This window comes from Pseudorasbora parva, chromosome 25 (genome assembly GCF_024679245.1).
Source record: "Pseudorasbora parva isolate DD20220531a chromosome 25, ASM2467924v1, whole genome shotgun sequence".
Lineage (NCBI taxonomy): Eukaryota > Metazoa > Chordata > Actinopteri > Cypriniformes > Gobionidae > Pseudorasbora > Pseudorasbora parva.
This window is the reverse complement of record NC_090196.1, coordinates 6,202,888-6,226,776: the sequence shown is the minus strand read 5'-3', so window position 1 is coordinate 6,226,776 and position 23,889 is coordinate 6,202,888. Positions and strand designations below refer to the sequence as shown.

Here is a 23,889-nt window from a genome sequence, read left to right as displayed (position 1 = left end):
TCTGGAAGTACTCCTGACAACTCCTTTCTGATATTGCTCCACTATTTTTCGCCACAGCATTTGGGGAATTGGTGATCCTCTGCCCATCTTGACTTCTGAGAGACACTTCCATTCTCAGAGGCTCTTTTTATACCCAATCATGTTGCCAACTAAGTTAAATGTACATTTAACTTTTCCGGCCTCTTATTGCTACCTGTCCCAACTATTTTGGAATGTGTGGCTCTCATGAAATCCAAAATGAGCCAATATTTGGCATGACATTTCAACATGTCTCACATTCAACATTTGATATGTTATCTATATTCTATTGTAAATAAAATATAAGTTTTATGAGATTTGTATTCACTTTTTTTATTCACTATTTGTATGTGTCCCAGCTTTTTTGAAATCGGGTTTTTACGTTTTAGTCGCATAAGAGTGGTTCATGGAAACGCCGTCATTTCACAATAGTTTTTTTATCGACATTTAGTAGCCTAAATATAGTAAAGGTTTTGGGCAAATCTGTAAACGTCTACTGAGAGAGAGCAGTCCAAACAAATTCAAGTGGATTCAGGCCATTTTGCAAACGTGTTTGACCCATTCATAGAACATAATTTAAGCGTCAAAATGTGTACAGTTCAGTTACAGTTTAACTTCTTGAACCCAATGCTGTTAAACTAAATATTCCATTTTTTTTCTTAAATATCCACATAAACAACAAACTGTTCATCAATATAGACCCCCTTTAATATACCCCTGGCCCTCGCATCCCCCTTTATATTTTTATATTTACAGGTATGTTTTTTTGTCTACTTTGAGTGGCAAAAATGCTGCATCCAATACAATTAGTAAAGAGTTTTGTATTCATTTATTTTAAATAAAATATATGTAATTCATATTTAAATAACAGTCAATATTACTGTAAAATATACAAAAATAATTCCAAGTGGCTTGTGATTTTTATGTTTCTGTACAGGTTTCATTTACTTTTATTTCATATTTAGTCATTTCAGTATTTAAAGGGTTAGTTCACACAAAAATGAAAATTCTGTCATTAAAGCTGTCATGAACTGGCTTTTTACAAAAACATTTATACTGTTGTCTGAGGTCAACTTATGATTTTTTAGTTTTACATTCAAAACCATCATAATGAATAAGTAATAGGCTATTTTCTAAACTGGTATTGAGGCTCTCTCCTGAATGCTGGGTTTTGACGGGCGTGCCGAGAATGGGATTAAAATGAGATGCACATTTGTTTCATAAGGACTTTTTGTAATCATTTTTTTTTAATAACTTTTGTGTTTATGTATAGATATATGTTGGGTTTGTCTGTTGTTCCCGCTGCCCTGCAGTTCGTGGGATTCCTCTTCCTCCCCGAGAGTCCTCGCTGGCTCCTGCAGAACGGAGATACCCAGAAAGCTCGGCTGGTGCTCTGTCAGATCCGTGGCGGTGTAAATGTGGATGAAGAGTATGAAAGCATACGGAGCAGCATTGAGGAGGAGAGGAATAGTTCAACTGGTGAGATCATGATCACATCACAACGCACACATGATGGTGCTCTCTTTCCACCATTACAGAAAACCTGAAAAAAAAAAAAAAAAAAAAAAAAAAAAAAAATATATATATATATATATATATATATATATATATATATATATATATATATATATATATATATATATATATATATATATATATATATATATATATATATATATATATATATATATATATATATATATATATAAATGTTGCATTACTGTTGGGCACATGCACTGCACAATATTTTGTAATCCTCAACAGCTTGTTTATTGCTTGGTAGCTTGATCTGGTTTAACACTAGGCTTATGCTACATGCGCAAACCGGTGGGCAGGGCTTTTGTTTTTTAAACGTATTTACCCCAAACTATTGATTGGTAGTCTTTTACTGGATTAAATGTTTCTTGAGCAGAAAATCAGGATATTATAATAATGTCTAAAGGATGATGTGACACTGAAGACTGGAGTAATGGTGCTGCTTTGATCACGGGAATAAATTATATTTTAACACATTCACACTGACTGTTGTATAAAGCGCTGATCTATTTTAACGGACTAATGGATCCTGTTGTAGGTGGTCCGGTGCTGTGGCGTATCCTGACCTCCGCTCCAACACGGCGGGCTCTAATCGTGGGCTGTGGCCTACAGATGTTCCAGCAGCTCTCGGGAATCAACACCGTCATGTAGGTTATGAGCACACATGAGTATAAAAAAAAAAGCCAAAATGGCCTTTTTCAGAGTCCATATTGCTCCTTGTAAAAGTTCACAATTGAATATTAGTGTGTATTATTTACTGCATACTACACCGCTACATTTTTAAAAACTACGATGTGAAACAGTATGAGCTTTGCCATGATAAATGCTTCACAGTAAAGTGCTACACTGTTCTCAAGCCGTGTTCACATTAGTGAATTTTCAGCAAGATTTTGCCGTATGAGTCACAGCTCACCAGGAGTCACTTTCGAAGAACTTGAAAACAAGCTAAAAAAAATCACCCTTACTGTTGTGGTCAGAATTATTGGCAAATATGATCAAAGATGGCTATAAAAATAAATCTGCATTGTATATCCTATTTTAAAAAATTGCAAAAATTTTACCTAAAAGAATTGAAAGTGGGGGGTAGGGCTGGGATAAAGGATTATTTTTTAAACGATTAATCTAGCGATTATTTTTTCGATGCATCGACTAATCTAACGATTAATTTTTCCTGTCCGATTCGGTTACGATTCGATTCGATTATCGATTATCTCCCCATTAATTGCCTAATAGCAATTTATACATGTTGATTTAATTATCTGAATGAAAAAAACTAATTCCTTAGCATTGCAATATATGTTTATTGCTCTTAAAATTCCAAAGTAAAAGACTATACAAGAACAATGCATTCAATAAAATCATAAAGTGCACACACACACACACACACACACACACACACACACACACACACACACACACACACACACACACACACACACACACACACACACACCCTATTTTGAAGTTACTGCACTCTGCCTTTGTATTGTCTGCAAAAAATATGGAGTCATGCCAAGGCAAAAGGCAGTAACTTCCATATTATCAATATTTGGTTGCTGATCACCATTTACAAAATCAATATAGTAACACCTGTATAAAATCTAATGATCATGGCATTTATTTTGGATGATTTACAATTAATTATAGCCATCTTCTTATTACCATCATGTGCTTTGGTTGCATTCTGATGCCATTATTAAGGACACAATACGTCTTGTAAAGAGTATCTTCATTGCTGTGCAGCAAAACTTACAGGTTGATAGGTGACACTGAATTATATGAACAAGATATGCTTATTTCTAATGAATAAACATTTGCATATATAATGCAAAGATATAAAAAATAGAACAAATAACAAATCATGTAAAAATGCATGGGATTGGAATAAGATAAATAGCAAATAGTGCCGCTGGTTAATCAAGGGTTAAGTTTGGCTATCACACTCTAATGACAGCGCTGACTGGATCGGATTGCCCATTCATAGGCTAAACAGAGTAATTATTTATTGCAATATGTTTTTAATGTTTTTATCTAGTTAAAAAAAATGATACAATAGGCTACATAGCTTAATTACTTTTACATCTTTGAATGAAATTCGCCTATAGCCTAAAAGGACAACTTTTAGATTGATGTGAACGACAAGTAGGAATAATTCTCAGAATGCTTGTGGATTAAACATCCCCAATGACGTTCATTGCCATGGATTTTATCGGGTTTACAAGAAAAGGTAGGATATATGGATATAATTGCGAACTGTTACTACTGATTGTATGCGTGAGCGCACGCTGTCACGGCATTCGAGTGCACACAGTCGGGCAGCCCCAAACTGCCTGACAGGCGCGCTGAGTGAATATTCTGCATTATGAAAACATGTATGACAGTACACAGGCTACACCGTAACTTAAACGCGGCAGACTTTAATAGACAGTAAAACAAAGGCGGGACACCATAACTGGATGTCGGTACCGTAACTTAATTTAAACATCTGTCTTCCTGTGTGCAGAAATTTGTTTACGTAGCAGTGACAACAAAACGCGTGCATGCGCACCTGTGTTCCGTGCGCGGACATCTTGGGACCGAGTCTGCGCAGTAGCGATTTCGGGACCGGAGTTGCGCAGTAGAGCGCAGGAAGTAGAGCAGGAAGTACAGCCGCGATATCAAAAGCCCGCCCACACTCTCGCAGATGCAGAACAATTAATTATGTTGGTGTGAAATAAACAGTTATGGAAATGTAGAAATTAAAGCTAAAGCTCCAATCTGCTCCCAGAAATTTCGAAAAAAAGTCCTTTAGTGCCTCAGTGACAACTTCACTCAGAGAAGCCGTCAATCTCAGCTGTCAATCATGACGTCACACCCCCCGTTTTTATAGAATCAGATAACTAACTCAAACTAAACTTATTTTTAAAACGAACACCTGAAATGAAATCATCGTGATGATAACTGCCTTCAGTGACATAAACTAACTTTGGGGGAAAATTTTTGAAGTGTAATTTTATTATTTAGTTTGCCTCGCGTCCATTAGAAAACACAGAGGGGCGGCTATACTGGGACCGGTCACTGGGGGGCGATAGAGGCGAGAAAGCTTCAGTAAATGAGAGGGAGACTGCAGGCTTGGCGCCAACCCGCAAGCCTTGCACTTCTGAAAGTCTGAGGAGCCACTCGTGTTGCTACCATAGATATACATAATAAATAATATACTTATTTACATAATATACTTTATTATGTATATCTATGGTTGCTACTACTCTCCGGCGCCACCATCTTTATTTTGAGTCTGACGAATCGACGCGCATATTTTGCGTCGACGTATTTTTTGCGTCGACGTCATCGATGACGTTGACGCGTTGTCCCAGCCCTAGTGGGGGGGAAATCTTATTATGAAATGAACGCTTTTCAGCCTTTTCTCCAAAACATGTTGGTCATAATTATTGGCATCCTTTTATTAAGTACTTTTTGAAACCTCCTTTCCCCAAGATAACAGCTCTGAGTCTTCTCCTGTAATGAGTTTGGAGATCAGAGATCATTCCTCCACACAGAATCTCTCCAGATTAGGGCTGGGATAAACGATTATTTTTTAAACGATTAATCTAGCGATTATTTTTTCGATGCATCGACTAATCTAACGATTAATTTTTCCTGTCCGATTCGGTTACGATTCGATTCGATTACCGATTATCTCCCCATTAATTGCCTAATAGCAATTTATACATGTTGATTTAATTATCTGAATGAAAAAACGAATTCCTTAACATTGCAATATATGTTTATTGCTCTTAAAATTCCAAAGTAAGACTATACAAGAACAATGCATTCAATAAAACCTTGAAAACATAAAGTAGGCTACACACACACACACACACACACACACACACACACACACACACACACACACACACACACACACACACAAATAAATAAGTATTAACCTACAACAAAGAAACATATTATATGATTTTTCTATGTATGCAACTCAGCCTACAGGCTATGCCTGTAATACATCGATTAAATATCAACAAGTTGGTTAATCAAATCCGGGGACACACTGCAAGCGGGAGCGTCTCGGCTGCGTGGCGTGTCCGTTTTTGTTTCGGCTCCCATGTTAACAGGTTGGAGTTTGCCTGTGACGCGCGGAAAACGCGTGCATGCTGGAAATAGAAGAGCGCCTATTTTTCACGCGTGTTGGGAGCGTCTCCAGGCAAAATAGAATAGGAAAAGATGTTTATATATCATTTTGACACGAGTACATATTATTAAATTACATTTTCATGTTTGAAAGTCTGTAGGTTTACATAAATGCAGATATAGGCCTAATTGTAATAATAAAAAACGACAATTATCGATTTTGAAATATTGCAACTGTCAATACAGAACGAAATATTCTGTAGCCTATTTTGCCGTCAATACCATGGATATGTGGCTACTGCCGACGTTGTCTTTGCTGTATCAGTAGGCTATTTATGTTTAACATTAGGAATAGGGCTTCACTCCGCATCAATAGCAGCAGCAGCGCCGCGTCAGACGCTTCTAGTGTGCAAACAAAGGCAGAGAAAACGCCACACAGCCCCGTGGCTGACCCGCAACAGAAACGTCACGCGCATCCGCGGCATGACAGTGAAAACAGTTACATGTAGAGTGCATTATGGGCGCCAATATTCCGTTTAAAACCGGAATAGTCCTGGGATGAAACTGCTCACTTAGAGGATGGATACCCTCCGTGTCCGATGCTTTCACTTGATGCAAACGTTTGTTTTTGTGATTAAAATACATCAAATATTACCAAAACATCTGTCTTCCTGTGTGCAGAAATTTGTTTATTTAGCCGTGACAACAAAACGCGTGCGCGCATGCCTGTGATGCTCCGTGCGCACCGCGCGCCAACCCCATATACTGTGGCCAACCCGCAAGCCTTGCACTTTTGAAAGTCTGAGGAGCCACTCGTGTTGCAACCATAGATATACATAATAAATAATATACTTAATTACATAATATACTTTATTATGTACATCTATGGTTGCTACTACTCTCCGGCGCCGCCATCTTTATTTTGAGTCTGACGAATCGACGCGCATATTTTGCGTCAACGTATTTTTTGCGTCGACGTCATCGATGACGTCGACGCGTTGTCCCAGCCCTACTCCAGATCCTTCAGACTCTCAGCTCTTCTCTTCAGTTCATCTCTCATTCTCTACAGGGTTCAGGTCAGAGGACTGGGACGGCTGTGGCAGATGCTTCATTTTGTGCTCAGTCACACATTTCTGTTGATTGGGTCATTCTGGATCATTGTCCTGATGGAAGATCCAACCATGGCACATTATAAGATTTCTAGCAGAAGTGTCAGGTTTTTATTAACTTTTTCTTCGCTAGAATCCATGATTCCAGGAATCTGAACAAGATGTCCAGGACCTCCAGCAAAAAAACGTAGGCCACAACTTTAAAGATCCAGCGGTGTATTTAACCGTGGACATGGGGGACTTTATCCCTGTTTGCTCCAAAGCCATCTGCTGTGTTTGCCTCCAAAAAGCTCTTTCTTTAGTATCATCTGACCACAGAACCAGGTCCCGTCTGAAGCTCCAGTCAAGTCTGAACTGAATCTGCTGGAGTTTGTTTCTGGATGAGTGAGGAGGATTTTTCTTGAATCCTCCCAAACAACATGTGGTGATGATGGAGCCGTTTGATCATTTTAGGCTTTCTGACCCCATGACTCAACTGATCTCTGCGATTCTCCATCTGTGGTCTTGGAGAGTCTTCATCCACTCAAATGATCTTCCTCTGGTGTGTTAGGACGATACACACAAGCCTTCTTCCAGGCAGATTCAGAGCATCTTTAGTGGATTGAACTTCTTCATTATTGCCTTGATGGTGGAATTGGATATTTTCAATGCTTTAGCTGTTTTCCTAAAGCCACTTTCTATTTTGTGAAGCTCATCAATCTTTTGCTGCACATCACAACTATATTCTGTGGCTTTACTCATTGTGATGAAGATTAAGGGAATTTGGCCTTTGAGTTTCCTCATGATTTTACTCGTGTGGAACAGGAATTCATTGCTGGACAGTTTAATGCTCCTATAGTCACTCTGGTGTGCTAAAAATACAAATATAAATTATTCAGAGAATTTATACTCATACATTCCAGGGGTGCCAATTATTGTGGCCAACGTGTTTTGGAGAAAAGCATCTATTTCGTAATGCGATTTCTTCCCAACTTGTACATTTTCCGATTTTTGTGTTTTTAAATTTGTTTAATGAAAGATCAAAAGGATAAACAATGCAGATTCATTTTTTTCATATTTACCAAGAGTTTCAATAATTCTGACCACAACTGTATATGTGAAACTTATACATCTCATGTATATGTATAACATATACAACATAACTCCAATTACCAATTATATAACGGTCTGTTTTAAGGGACTCAATTGATCTCGTTGAATGCTGCAGGTACTACAGTGCTACCATTATTCAGATGTCTGGAGTGCAGGATGATCAGATGGCCATCTGGCTGGCTGCTGCCACAGCCTTCACCAACTTCCTGTTTACTGTGTTAGGCGTTTGGCTCGTGGACAGGGTGGGCCGCAGGAAGCTCACTCTAGGCAGCTTACTAGGTGAGGACTGTTTTGGCTTCACTTTCCAGGACGTGTGCGGCACACTTGGCTCTTACTAACAGCCTGACGTATGTAGTGATGATGGTTTACTGTGAATTACTCAGGTACTGCTGTAAGTCTGATGGTTCTCGCTGCGGGCTTTCTGCTCTCCGCTCAGACCTCTCCACCCGTGACCTTTCACCCTAGTGACACGTCCCTCTACAACTCCACCTGCAATAATTATGGGTGAGTTTTACTTATTAGTAGACTAGATTGACCCTGAATTTTCAGATATATAGTATATGTTGATACATACAGTGGGTATGGAAAGTATTCCGACCCCTTTACATTTTTCACTCTGTTATATTGCAGCCATTTGCTAAAATCATTTAAGTTCATTTTTTTCCTCATTAATGTACACACAGCACTCCACATTGACAGATAAACAAAGAAAGAAAAACTGAAAGATCAAATGGTCCTAAGTAATCAGAGCCTTTGCTGTGACACTCCTATATTTAACTCAGGTGCTGTCCATTTCTTCTGATCATCCTTGAGATGGTTCTACACCTTCATTTGAGTCCAGCTGTGTTTGATTATACTGATTGGACTTGATAAGGAAAGCCACACACCTGTCTATATAAGACCTTAGAGCTCACACTGCATGTCAGAGCAAATGAGAATCATGAGGTCAAAGAAACTGCCTGAAGAGCTCAGAGACAGAACTGTGGCAAGGCACAGATCTGGCCAAGGTTACAAAAAAAAGGTTACAAAACAATTCTCCTGCATTTAAGGTTCCTAAGAGCACAGTGGCCTCCATAATCCTTAAACGGAGGACTTTTGGGACGACCAGAACCCTTCCTAGAGCTGGCCGTCCGGCCAAACTGAGCTATCGGGGGAGAAGAGCATTGGTGATAGAGGTAAAGAAGAACCCAAAGATCACTGTGGCTGAGCTCCAGAGATGCAGTCGGGAGATGGGAAAGGTTGTAGAAAGTCAACCATCACTGCAGCCCTCCACCAGTCGGGGCTTTATGGCAGAGTGGCCGGACGGAAGCCTCTCCTCAGTGCAAGACACATGAAAGTTTGCTAAAAAACACCTGAAGGACTCCAAGATGGTGAGAAATAAGATTCTCTCGTCTGATGAGACCAAGATAATCAAGATTAGAACTTTTTGGCCGTAATTCTAACCAGTATGTGTGGAGAAAAATATCGCCTGTTCCAACAGTGAAGCGTGGTGGTGGCAGCATCATGCTGTGGGGGTGTTTTTCAGCTGCAGGGACAGGACGACTGGTTGCAATCGAGGGAAAGATAAATGTGGCCAAGTACAGGGATATCCTGGAAGAAAACCTTCTCCAGAGTGCTCAAGACCTCAGACTGGGCCGAAGGTTCACCTTCCAAAAAGACAATGACCCTAACACACAGCTAAAATAATGAAGGAGTGGCTTCACAACAACTCTGACCGTTCTTGAATGGCCCAGCCAGAGCCCTGACTTAAACCCAATTGAGCATCTCCGGAGAGACCTGAAATTGGCTGTCCACCGACGTTTACCATCTAACCTGACAGAACTGGAGAGGATCTGCAGGAGGAATGGCAGAGGATCCCCAAATCTAGGAGTGAAAAACTTGTTGCCTCTTTCCCAAAAACACTCGTGGCTGTATTAGATCAGAAGGGTGCTTCTGCTAAATACTGAGCAAAGGGTCTGAATACTTAGGACCTTGTGATTTCAGTTTTTCTTTAATAAATCTGCAAAAATGTCAACAATTCAGTTTTTTTGTTAATGTGGAGTGCTGTGTGTACATTAATAAGAAAAAAAGAACTTAAATGATTTTAGCAAATGGCTGCAATATAACAGAGTGAAAAATTGAAGGGCGTCTGAATACTTTCCGTATCCACTGTATGCTGAAAATTACAAATATATGAGTAGTTTGAGTGTTAATCTGTGTCCCATGAGATGCCACAAAATCAATCAAAAACCACAGCCAATCAGAAAAGAATGCTTCTCTGTAAATGCACGTTTGAGCTTCAGCAAGAACCAATGAGGTTCAATCTCGTGTTACGCAGCATGTTTGAGCTTCAGCGAGAACCAATGAGGTTCATTCTCGTGTTACGCAGCACGTTTGAGCTTCAGCGAGAACCAATGAGGTTCATTCTCGTGTTACGCAGCACGTTTGAGCTTCAGCGAGAACCAATGAGGTTCATTCTCGTGTTACGCAGCACGTTTGAGCTTCAGCGAGAACCAATGAGGTTCATTCTCGTGTTACGCAGCATGTTTGAGCTTCAGCGAGAACCAATGAGGTTCATTCTCGTGTTACGCAGCACGTTTGAGCTTCAGCGAGAACCAATGAGGTTCATTCTCGTGTTACGCAGCACGTTTGAGCTTCAGCGAGAACCAATGAGGTTCATTCTCGTGTTACGCAGCACGTTTGAGCTTCAGCGGGAACCAATGAGGTTCATTCTCGTGTTACGCAGCACGTTTGAGCTTCAGCGAGAACCAATGAGGTTCATTCTCGTGTTACGCAGCACGTTTGAGCTTCAGCGAGAACCAATGAGGTTCATTCTCGTGTTACGCAGCACGTTTGAGCTTCAGCGAGAACCAATGAGGTTCATTCTCGTGTTACGCAGCACGTTTGAGCTTCAGCGAGAACCAATGAGGTTCATTCTTGTGTTACGCAGCACGTTTGAGCTTCAGCGAGAACCAATGAGGTTCATTCTCGTGTTACGCAGCACGTTTGAGCTTCAGCGAGAACCAATGAGGTTCATTCTCGTGTTACGCAGCACGTTTGAGCTTCAGCGAGAACCAATGAGGTTCAATCTTGTGTTACGCAGCATGTTTGAGCTTCAGCGAGAACCAATGAGGTTCATTCTCGTGTTACGCAGCACGTTTGAGCTTCAGCGAGAACCAATGAGGTTCATTCTCGTGTTACGCAGCACGTTTGAGCTTCAGCGAGAACCAATGAGGTTCATTCTCGTTTTACGCAGCACGTTTGACCTTCAGCGAGAACCAATGAGGTTCATTCTCGTGTTACGCAGCACGTTTGAGCTTCAGCAGGAACCAATGAGGTTCATTCTCGTGTTACGCAGCACGTTTGAGCTTCAGCAGGAACCAATGAGGTTCATTCTCGTGTTACGCAGCACGTTTGAGCTTCAGCAGGAACCAATGAGGTTCATTCTCGTGTCACGCATCACGTTTGAGCTTCAGCGAGAACCAATGAGGTTCATTCTCGTGTCACGCATCACGTTTGAGCTTCAGCGAGAACCAATGAGGTTCATTCTCGTGTTACGCAGCACGTTTGAGCTTCAGCGGGAACCAATGAGGTTCATTCTCGTGTTATGTAGCACGTTTGAGCTTCAGCAGGAACCAATGAGGTTCATTCTCGTGTTACGCAGCACGTTTGCGCTTCAGCGAGAACCAATGAGGTTTATTCTCATGCACACTGTAAGAGACTCCTATGATCAACAGTATAAGTGGCACTTTCTCTTTCCAACTGTATGGTAACAGCGACTTCTGTTTAGGATTATGAGTGTAGTATAGCAGCAGGAATTACACTATTAATCAGTTTGTTTCTGTGATTGTCTGTATATGAAGGTTCTGTGAATCCTGCATGTTGAATCCAGATTGTGGTTTCTGCTACGGGACGAATGGCACAGCCGTGACGGAGTCCTCATGTATGCCAGTAGATGCAGCCAACACTGAGACCGCTGCAGCGGGCAGGTAAAACATCTGTGCATAGCTCTGCCCTGGTGAAAAAGTCCTGCACTTTGTACTTAATTGTACTTAAATCAGCCTAGAAGCAACCACCCTCCGCTTTGCGTCGGGCGTTTCTTCGCCTCTACGCCGTGCATTAAAATCCTTTAATGCATGGCTAGCCGTGGATTATATCCCTTACTTACATGACACCCAAGTTTCAGTAGAAATGACATTACATTAAAATATATTGACATTTACAAACTCTTGTGAGTACATTCAGCAGTACACTTAAACCATATTTCAAAGACTACAATATTTTCAAAGAAAATTATATAAATAAGTACTTAAGTGAGTCAAAAAAGCTCTCTTAGGTTTAACTAATTACATTACATATAAATTTAAACTACATTTTCATTCAATTATAAATAACATGCAATTACGTGTCCGAAAACATTACTTAAGTATATCCTTTTAAACTATATTATATCTTTAATAAATGCTCTTTTTTTAAAGTATACTAAAGTGAACTGTATTTTCACAAGGGTGCGTATGATTTATTAAAAGTAAGTTAATCTACATGTTGAATTTCACAACTCTAATTATTCCTATAGTAGTTAATATTATATTGTTTTTGCTTTAGTTTCATTAAGTCTCGTCTTGTTCATGTCTTTTCAAGGTGTTCCAATGGCACGCTGCAGAGCGCAGGAATATTCTGGGCCTATAACTACTGCCCAACGTCCTATTCCTGGATTGTTCTGCTGGGTCTCATTCTGTATCTGGCCTTCTTTGCCCCAGGTGAGAGTTCTCTCAGTCGATCCGGAGTTCATATTAACTGTTACTGATGTTAAAGCCGGCTGTAGGCCCTGCACTGATGTCAGATTGTGTGTTGGAGTAGGGATGGGTCCTATGCCGTGGACGGTGAACTCCGAGATCTATCCGCTGTGGGCTCGGAGCACAGGAAACGCCTGCTCTGCCGGGGTCAACTGGATCTGTAACGTCCTTGTGTCTCTGACCTTTCTCCATGTGGCCCAGTACCTCACATACTACGGTACAACACAACACAAGACACTAAACTCAACATTTAGGTGTAGAGTCCATTAGTGTTGTGGTCAAGACCGCCTAAACCGAGACCAAGACTTTGTGGGGTTGAGACCAACACTCCTTAAATTCATCTGAAAGATCCATATCTACTATCTGAGAAATGTCTTATATTTCATTAATAAATGTAATTAGGATAGTAAGACACTATAGCGCTGATACCAAACACTAACGATTAAATTATTGGCACAGAAGTTGCATCTGTATTGGTACAATTACACCTTCATAAATAATGTTCAGATTAATTTAACATCAAAACATTATCATAATTTAACATTCACAGAATCGTTTATTCAACCGATTTGTTCAAAACAACATTAAAAGATTCATTTAATTACGAAACGTTGGCGAATTAGTAAAGACACAGTTTAAAATTTGTAATTTAATATTAACTTGTTTATTGAACGGTTCATGAATCAATATCATTTGCAATCATGAAAACCGTTCTCTTGCTCTTGTGATATTGCTTAATTATATTATCTCAGAATTTTTTTAACATTTATATAAATTTTGGCCGTTTTTGAGACAATGCTGCATTGCTTTAGCCTGGCTCTGCCCTCCTACGTACTTCCGCTCAATTTTCATTTTCCTTCAGTTCTCCTTCTGGGACTGCGGTGTAGTCTTAGGTTTTCTCCGAACAAATTTTTACAAGTCCAATCAGCAAACAGAGGGAGTGACTGAGAACGATGACGTTGATGTTGTGCGCTAGTTTGAGATGTAGTTCAGTAATGGCGGCGGAGAAAGATGCAAACTAAACCATTCATTGCATTGTGGCGCCGCTGGCGAATATCCAGAAGTTAAAGCCGGAGCAATAACAGTCTTTGCTGGGGTTTGTTGGTGGACTTGTATTTCCTTAAAATGCTGGCAAGTATTTAAAAGAGCAATGTATTTCATCACCGCTCAAACAAATTAAAATAAAAGCACGTAAACATTTGTATTGGTCCGTTATTTATAGCAGCATTTATTATCATACCAAGCACATGACATTTTAATTACAGCATACAATCATGTTTCGGATCATGTGAGCAGCGCATTCCCGATCACAAAACTCTCCTGTCCACCGTGTTGTGAATAATTCATAATCCGAGTTTTAGGTTTTATCACTGCTGAGGTGGCCTGCATCTTTATTTTGACGGATTTCCATGTGTGAAACTTGTAAACGGAAGTAAACGCTTTAAAAGGAAGTAAACGCTTTAAATCGAAGTAAACGCTTGTAAACGGAAGTAAACGCTTTAAAAGGAAGTAAATGCTTGTAAATGGAAGTAAACGGAAGTAAACACTTTAAACGGAAGTAAACGCTTGTAATCGGAAGTAAACGCTTTAAACGGAAGTAAACGCTTTAAACGGAAGTAAACGCTTTAAACGGAAGTAAACGCTTTAAACGGAAGTAAATGCTTGTAAACGGAAGTAAACGCTTGTAAACGGAAGTAAACACTTTAAACGGAAGTAAACGCTTGTAAACGGAAGTAAACCCTTGTAAACGGAAGTAAACACTTTAAACAGAAGTAAACGCTTGTAAACGGAAGTAAATGCTTGTAAACGGAAGTAAATGCTTGTAAACGGAAGTAAACGCTTGTAAACGGAAGTAAACACTTTAAACGGAAGTAAACGCTTTAAATGGAAGTAAATGCTTGTAAACGGAAGTAAACGCTTGTAAACGGAAGTAAATGCTTGTAAACGGAAGTAAACGCTTGTAAACGGAAGTAAACACTTTAAACGGAAGTAAATGCTTGTAAACGGAAGTAAACGCTTTAAACGGAAGTAAACGCTTTAAACGGAAGTAAATGCTTGTAAACGGAAGTAAACGCTTTAAACGGAAGTAAACGCTTTAAACGGAAGTAAACACTTTAAACGGAAGTAAACACTTTAAACGGAAGTAAACGCTTGTAAACGGAAGTAAACGCTTGTAAACGGAAGTAAACGCTTTAAACGGAAGTAAACGCTTTAAACGGAAGTAAACGCTTTAAACGGAAGTAAACGCTTTAAACGGAAGTAAATGCTTGTAAACGGAAGTAAACACTTTAAACGGAAGTAAACGCTTGTAAACAGAAGTAAACAGAAGTAAACGCTTGTAAACGGAAGTAAACGCTTTAAACGGAAGTAAACACTTTAAATGGAAGTAAACGCTTTAAACGGAAGTAAACGCTTTAAACGGAAGTAAACGCTTGTAAACGGAAGTAAAAGCTTTAAACGGAAGTAAACGCTTTAAACGGAAGTAAACGCTTTAAACGGAAGTAAATGCTTGTAAACGGAAGTAAACGCTTGTAATCGGAAGTAAACGCTTGTAATCGGAAGTAAACGCTTGTAATCGGAAGTAAACGCTTTAAACGGAAGTAAACGCTTTAAACGGAAGTAAATGCTTGTAAACGGAAGTAAACGCTTGTAAACGGAAGTAAACACTTTAAACGGAAATAAACGCTTGTAAACGGAAGTAAACACTTTAAACGGAAGTAAACGCTTGTAAACGGAAGTAAACGCTTGTAAACGGAAGTAAACGCTTTAAACGGAAGTAAACGCTTGTAAACGGAAGTAAACCCTTGTAAACGGAAGTAAACCCTTGTAAACGGAAGTAAACACTTTAAACGGAAGTAAACGCTTTAAACGGAAGTAAACGCTTGTAAACGGAAGTAAACGCTTGTAAACGGAAGTAAACGCTTGTAAACGGAAGTAAATGCTTGTAAACGGAAGTAAACACTTTAAACGGAAGTAAATGTTGTAAACGGAAGTAAACACTTTAAACGGAAGTAAACACTTTAAATGGAAGTAACCGCTTTAAACGGAAGTAAACGCTTTAAACGGAAGTAAACGCTTTAAACGGAAGTAAACACTTTAAACGGAAGTAAATGCTTTAAACGGAAGTAAACGCTTTAAACGGAAGTAAACGCTTGTAAACGGAAGTAAACACTTTAAACGGAAGTAAATGCTTGTAAACGGAAGTAAACACTTTAAACAGAAGTAAACGCTTGTAAACAGAAGTAAACGGAAGTAAACACTTTAAATGGAAGTAAATGCTTTAAACGGAAGTAAATGCTTTAAACGGAAGTAAACGCTTTAAATGGAAGTAAATGCTTTAAACGGAAGTAAATGCTTTAAACGGAAGTAAACGCTTGTAAACAGAAGTAAAAGCTTTAAACGGAATTAAACGCTTTAAACGGAAGTAAATGCTTGTAAACGGAAGTAAACGGAAGTAAACACTTTAAACGGAAGTAAACGCTTGTAATCGGAAGTAAACGCTTGTAATCGGAAGTAGACGCTTTAAACGGAAGTAAACGCTTTAAACGGAAGTAAACGCTTGTAAACGGAAGTAAACGCTTGTAAACGGAAGTAAACGCTTTATACGGAAGTAAACGCTTTATACGGAAGTAAACGCTTGTAAACGGAAGTAAACACTTTAAACGGAAGTAAACGCTTGTAAACGGAAGTAAACGCTTGTAAACGGAAGTAAACACTTTAAACGGAAGTAAACGCTTGTAAACGGAAGTAAATGCTTGTAAACGGAAGTAAACGCTTGTAAACGGAAGTAAACACTTTAAACGGAAGTAAACGCTTTAAACGGAAGTAAATGCTTGTAAACGGAAGTAAATGCTTGTAAACGGAAGTAAATGCTTGTAAACGGAAGTAAACGCTTGTAAACGGAAGTAAACACTTTAAACGGAAGTAAATGCTTGTAAACGGAAGTAAACGCTTTAAACGGAAGTAAACGCTTTAAACGGAAGTAAATGCTTGTAAACGGAAGTAAACGCTTGTAAACGGAAGTAAACGCTTTAAACGGAAGTAAATGCTTGTAAACGGAAGTAAACACTTTAAACGGAAGTAAATGCTTGTAAACGGAAGTAAACGCTTTAAACGGAAGTAAACGCTTTAAACGGAAGTAAATGCTTGTAAACGGAAGTAAACACTTTAAACGGAAGTAAATGCTTGTAAACAGAAGTAAACGCTTGTAAACAGAAGTAAACGGAAGTAAACGGAAGTAAACACTTTAAACGGAAGTAAATGCTTGTAAACGGAAGTAAACGCTTTAAACGGAAGTAAACGCTTTAAACGGAAGTAAATGCTTGTAAACGGAAGTAAACGCTTTAAACGGAAGTAAATGCTTGTAAACGGAAGTAAACACTTTAAACGGAAGTAAATGCTTGTAAACGGAAGTAAACGCTTTAAACGGAAGTAAACGCTTTAAACGGAAGTAAACGCTTGTAAACGGAAGTAAATGCTTGTAAACGGAAGTAAACGCTTTAAACGGAAGTAAATGCTTGTAAACGGAAGTAAACACTTTAAACGGAAGTAAACGCTTGTAAACGGAAGTAAACGCTTGTAAACGGAAGTAAACGCTTTAAACGGAAGTAAACGCTTGTAAACGGAAGTAAACGCTTGTAAACGGAAGTAAACGCTTGTAAACGGAAGTAAATGCTTGTAAACGGAAGTAAACGCTTTATACGGAAGTAAACGCTTGTAAACGGAAGTAAACGCTTGTAAACGGAAGTAAACGCTTGTAAACGGAAGTAAATGCTTGTAAACGGAAGTAAACGCTTTAAACGGAAGTAAACGCTGTGTTCTCACCGTTTCTCTTATGTGTGCTTCAGATTTCAGCAATCCTTTAAGATCATCACAAATCACACTGGATCTAAAAAAACGAGCGGCTCGACTGTACGAAAGATGACACTTGAGTCTCTTCTGAAAATGTGGTCTAAACCGCTGAAATGATATGGATTCTCTTTATGCACTTTCTGAAGCGTCATAGTTGCGTAGCTGTTTATGGAGAGACAGAACTAGCTCAGATTTAATCAAAAAGATCTTCGCTTGTGTTCTGATGGTGAACGGAAGTCTTACGTGTTTGGAAGACACGAGGGTGAGGAATGACAGAAATCGAATTTAAACTTTTGGGTGAACTATCCCTTTAAGAAAGCACACAAGCAACTAATACGTGATGGGAATTTGGTTTATACTTGTATGTAGGCTAATGTGTTCAATGAAAATGATAAAATGATCTTATTTTTCCTTTTGAATATGTCTTTTGTCCAGGTGCGTTCTTCCTGTACTCCGGTCTGGCTGTGCTGGGCTTTGTGTTTGTTCTGGGCTGTCTGCCGGAGACCAAGGGTCTGCGTTTGGAGGAGATCGAGTCTCTGTTCGGGAGACGACTCTGCAGCTGTGGAGCCAGCGGCAGTCAGGGCGTTCATTACATCAGGGTAAAGGGAGGAAACTACCGCTCTGACGGAGACCTTACCGATGATGACTAGATCTCTAGCTCTGTCTTTCCTGACAGGAACGCTTCGTGGTGTGCGGGATGCTTCTCCTTCCAGGGATTCAATAATCTAGTTGACTTACACAGTACTGATTCAGTTTAGCTACAATGATTCTTGTTAAACAAATGGTATTTTATGAAGATGTTATCTGATATTTCTGTATTTGCACATGTACAGATGAACAGGGTTAGTGTTTAGTTTACTCAAGGAAAGTGTGTTTCGAGCACTGGGTGTATGTTAACAGGAAGTGATTAAAGCAGCGCTCTGGAGTGCGACTCATGTGCATATACATTATTAAACTATCGGGACTCTCAGCTCAGTTTTCACAGTGGATAGAGCTGTACGTTCTTCATCGTGAAATCCTAATACTAAACTTTGAATGAAAATTTGACGCAAAAAAAAAAAAAATTATGCACATGAACTGCTCTTTTTCCCCCTCAAATCTCAAATTCAGACTCCATTTAGACACACATTAAGGAATAATTCACCTAAAAAGGAAAATTCTGTCCCCCTCATGTCATTCCAATTTTTTACGAATAAAATATTTTTGGTTTTCATAGTGATAGTTTATAATGTCAGTGAACTCCACAAAAACGCTCTAATATGATGACAAAAATCTATAATTGTGATTTCTATAAAAAATGTTTTAAAAAAACAACAACTGCAAACTGGTAATAAATAATGGCAGATTTTTCATTTTGGCTGAATTGTGGGTGTGGTTTCGGGATGTGGGCACGTAGTGGTGGTGGTGAACAATGATTTTGTACACTTAGGGCCAGATTTACTAAAATAAAATAAATCAAATATGACCGCATTGGAAACGAATGGAAGACGAATCCAGAAATCTTACTGAAATCTACATTTTTCAGGTATCACCCTCAAATTTGGAACACAAGATTTAGATTTATGGCTTTGATGTTCTCAGAGTTTTATAGTGAAATGTGTTTTTTGGAAAATATTAGGCATGCGCAAAATATTGGCCAACATCGGTATCGGCACATGAATGGTAATTAAAGGGTAACTAAACCCCTGTTCACAGCCTAACTCCGCCCACTGGCAATATTTGAAAAATGCTGCAAAAGTGGGCAGAGCCCAGTGGAGACAGAGGGGACGAGACGAGGGCGGGGCCGAGCGGGGGGGGGGGTGCACCTGAGACCCGCAGTGACAACTTGTTTGACAGCTGTCAGACTCGCAAAGATGGATAGTGACTGGAGTGAGGACAGTTTCAAACCTAATAGCCTATTACAACAGATTTCCTCAAATAAAAGTTAGACTATAACGTTATACGCCAGCACGTTACGGTGTTGTTGTTCATTACCACGGCAACCATTTGCGTGTCAGGGTTTGTCTGAAAGCGTCTGAAGTATAAAAATTACTTGTATACATGACGGCCGGCAAAATATCAGAAGAAAAGCTTAACATGTACTTACAACTGCATTATTTATCTGTATTTTCTTCATTAGGATGTTGAAAGCAAGTGACGAGAGTTTCATTCATAATGTTTCTACTTCATGTAACACCAGCGCTCATACTGGACTGAAGCCGTTCTCATCATGTGATCACGGGAAAACATTTCTACGTGCGTGGTGAGCTCGTGCCAGGGGCGTGGTAGTGAGCCGTTGGAAGTACCATCCTACGTCACGAAGCACCACAACGTCCAATAGGAAAATTCGACTGCAGTAGCCACAGTTCAACCTTAAGAGGGCAGCACTAAGACGTTTTTACACCATATATTATAGAATTAAAACACTTTATACCCACATGTCAAAACATTTACTCTAATCAATAAACAGCATTAAAAAAGCACCAGTCTTGCAGATCATTAACTAAAAAAGTTGGTTTAGGGTTTAGTTACCCTTTAAGGGCCAAGCACTGAAGTTGCAAGTCCGCTCCAGAAGTCTATGGCAGCCCATTAAACCGCCTGTGGGAAAGTTATGACATTTAGCTCACAGATAGAGAACAGCGCCACCAACTGTCCAAAGTTGCACATACTGTATGTTTACTTTTGAACCTTAACAAAATTATTTTTGTTCCTCTGATTCCTTGGATCAAGACGATATCGATGCACTTCAAACCTCCTAGACGGTTTATCTGATTTGCGCAAAAAATGTAAACAGATCATCTTCAGACAATGCCAATAAAATGTATGGAGTTCAATTAAATTCAGTGTTTTTTAATAATGCGGGAATTTGAACGGTTATGAATCAGCGGATTGATTCATGATTCGGATCGCCAGTGTCACGTGATTTCAGCAGTTTGACACACGATCCGAATCATGAATCAATCTGCTAATTTATAACCGCTCAAATCTTTATTTGAGGATTGAACACAAACACGGAAGAGAAGACAATGCTGAATAAAGTCGTAGTTTTTGTTATTTTTGGACGAAAATGTATTTCCGATGCTTCAAGAGATTCTAATTAACCCACTGATGTCTCATATGGACTACTGTGATGATGTTTTTATTCCCTTTCTGGACATGGACAGTATAGTGTGCACACACGTAGATACGCTCTCGGACTAAATATAAAATATCTTAAACTGTGTGTGAAGATGAACGGAGGTCTTACGGGTGTGGAACGACTTTAGGGGGAGGAGTTAATGACAGACATTTCATTTTTGGGTGAACTAACCCTTTAATTTTACGTATCGCTGCAAAAATAGACACAAGACTGTTGCTGCGTTCCAGTTAGTTTTTATCATGCCCTTCACTCGCAAACTTCCCTCCGTCTCGTTCACTCGGATGTGCGTCATTGCTTATGTTGCATGAGTGCCCACTACTGGCGGAAACTTTGCAATGGACTGAACTGGAACGCCCTAAGCCCTTGATCACTTGGAATCCACTATGGAGTTGATTTTTTTATTTATTTATTTATTTTTCCTTTACAAAATTGTTTAATGCAGCATTCTATATGTATATGGACAGGGCCGGCTCTAGCTCTTTGTTTGCCTAGGCGAGATGGAGTTTTGCGCCCTCCACCCCACCCCACTCACTTTTATCGTCTCTATTCTAATTCAGCACGTCTGTTTTCCTAGGCCTACCCCTAACCGAGAAGCACTTATTATTAAACACGTTCGACGCTTTATTTCCACTTTTCAAACATTTTCTCACTTTTTATTGAAAATAAATGCCTTTCCGATCTGATATGTGATGGAAAAAGGGAATAGAGCGAGTGTGGTAAAAGGCAGGATCGAACCTCTGATCGATCTGCATCAAATCTTTAGCCATGCGTCTTACCACTACACTACAGCCACTGTAAAGAATTTAGTGAAGACAGCATATTTGTGTTTAATGTAAAAAATATGGTATCTATCGTTAGGCTGCTCCAGTAAAAAAAAAAAAAAAACGAGGCCGTATTTATTTCCTTCCGACGCCCACGTAGAGAGCGTTTGTACTTTTTATAACTAACGTGCATACGTTATCCATATTCATAACGAACTGGACTTTTGATATTTAAATGACATCCATGTAGGTTATTGTAGATTATTGTCAGTGAAGTTATGTTTGCAATACGTATAGTAATTATGTAGAAAACTAGCAAGTGATAGCTTGGTGACAATATTAATAATATTTATAAAATAAATATTAGTTGATAAGATTGATACTAAGAAATTTTATTTTGTTTGACATCTTATTGGCTGAGATAAGAAGACTAACCTCTATACTGGGCTTTCTTTCGATTTTCTTCCTTTCTCTTTTTCCGTCCCTGTGCACCCGCGGGTTTAGGCGCCTCATTTTTGATGAACGCGCAAGATGAGCACTTGCCTGACCTAACGTCTGAACTAATAATCAATAATCACCATCAATTCAATCCAATAATTGATAAGTAATTAAACGTGTGGCTGACGGGGCGCCCTATGATGATCATGTTTCATGAACATTATGTTGTATTTCGCTTGTTCCGATTATATGCTTAATAGGAAGTAATGGGCGGCACTAGAGCGCGCTCGCGCCCCTAACACAATTGTCGCCCTAGGCGACCGCCTAGCTCGCCTATAGCAAACGCCGGCCCTGTATATGGATGTGTTTGGGTTGTTTTAAATGTTTTTAAAAATATCATAGAGTTGTTTGTGGTGGGGTAAATTAAACGCGATATGTGGTGACGTCACAATCGCGTTGCATTGTGGTATATGAAGCTGCCTGAACTGTACATATGAAGTCGACTCGCTCACTCGGTCAAAATCGAGGGAGCAAGGGTCTGTCCATATAAACTTCCCTTGTCCACTTCACGAAGTGGAACGCACATTTCAAAATGGCGGCAGGGATTCCCCCAAGGGGAAGTGCTTAGGGAAGTTTGCGTTTCTTAAAGTGGAGTGAAACCATAGACAGTAAAAGAAATGGACGGAGGGATCCCATTGCCTTCTACGGCGTTAAGTGATGTCAGTATAGGGGCACTCACTTCCTGATGGCTGAGCGAACTGCGCAGGCTCAGACTGAGCTTGAGGACGTAGATGTGACGTGAGCCTCCTGTCTGACAGCTGTAGGTCTTCTAGTAGATGTGGAAAGTGAAAGCTGAATCACGTTGTTTAAATATTTTCTCCCGTTGCTTTTGGCTCACTATGGGCTTCTCCCCATTCTTCTCTCTTGACTTTATCAGACTTTATGTCTCCACGTCCCCCCGACTGCCTCATAGACAGTAAAAGATTGCCTGCGAGCGTCTCCTCAGGTCTATACGGTAATTTCTCAACTGTGCGACAGAGTCGCTTTGGTTATGACGCAATCGTTAGCCTATTTTTACAAAAACAGCTTCTGCGGGGCGATAGTGTAAGATACAAGGTAACGGAGCCTTTTATACATTGTCGTGTTTCTTTAGAAGTAAACAGTGGACAAATGGAGTCTTTAAACGCCTCAGATGTAAAGTTATTCACTGTCAAAGTGACTCAAAAATGAATGGGAGTCAATGGGATGCTAACAGCAGGTGATGGCTTGGTTAGCAATGGCAGCCCCTAGGGGTGGAACGCTTTCCGAGCGCTAGATTACCCCCTTGAGTGAAACGCAGCATGTATCTCTGCAACGCTTTATCAGCATGACCTGAGGCTACGAGTTTTGACACAGCGCCACCTACTGGTCTGGAGCTACAAAAAATGGCCATTTCTGTTTATAACTTCTGAACGGTTAGCCCAAAAATCATAAAATGGGTCTCGTTAGGTTTGGCATGAGTCAAATTATATCAAATTTTTCGTATTGGGCATTTTGGGTGTCTGCCATTTTTTAATTTTGTAGTAAAATGCTGTATTTCATGACAGCATTAGTGTATCATTAAGAAACTTGGTATGGGTCATCGGCACGATAACCTGGAGGAGCCTGAGAAGTTTCAAGCCAGCTCCACCTAGTGGTGAAATTAAATATTCACATGGTTATAACTTTCATGGGATTCACATTCTTAGATTTCTGAATCCTTGCCGATTCGAATGATACCAAACATGCTAGGTTTCGTCATGTGGTTTGTACATTGTGATTTAACAACTTTCGCAAATATCTTCGAAACCGTTAGTCCGATCGAGACAAAACCCTCGTAGGAAAATCGGAATCATAGCAGGTTAAGTAAATGTTTAAGGCCAAATGTCAAAAGTTTGATAGTAAGTGGCAAAAAGATGCAATCAAAATCAGTTGGGCATTATTTTTGTGCTCATAAATACAAATGTCTATAACACTATAAAATTTAAGGGATAGTTCACCCAAAAATGAATTTATTTGTGATTTAATAATGAATTAATCGTCATTTATTT

General features: G+C 39.5%; 1 protein-coding gene across 6 annotated transcripts in view; it reads left to right on the top strand.

Annotated features, from left to right (window-relative positions):
- slc2a13b (solute carrier family 2 member 13b) overlaps nt 1-23,889 on the top strand; it is a 39,604-nt gene that overhangs the window by 6,039 nt on the left and 9,676 nt on the right. For 4 of the 6 annotated variants that reach the window (XR_010901569.1, XM_067436169.1, XM_067436168.1 and 1 more), the window contains exons 4-11: nt 1,292-1,497; nt 2,093-2,201; nt 7,993-8,156; nt 8,261-8,381; nt 11,720-11,845; nt 12,498-12,616; nt 12,717-12,869; nt 17,939-18,102. Coding sequence is in view for 5 of the 6 variants with exons in the window: in XM_067436169.1 (XP_067292270.1) it covers nt 1,292-1,497; nt 2,093-2,201; nt 7,993-8,156; nt 8,261-8,381; nt 11,720-11,845; nt 12,498-12,616; nt 12,717-12,869; nt 17,939-18,102 (1,162 nt within the window). In the remaining variant the exon portion in view is untranslated. Of the gene's footprint in view, nt 1-1,291; nt 1,498-2,092; nt 2,202-7,992; nt 8,157-8,260; nt 8,382-11,719; nt 11,846-12,497; nt 12,617-12,716; nt 12,870-17,938; nt 18,645-23,889 lie in introns of those variants that run through there. The other 2 variants (XM_067436170.1, XM_067436171.1) reach the window with 2 other exon arrangements.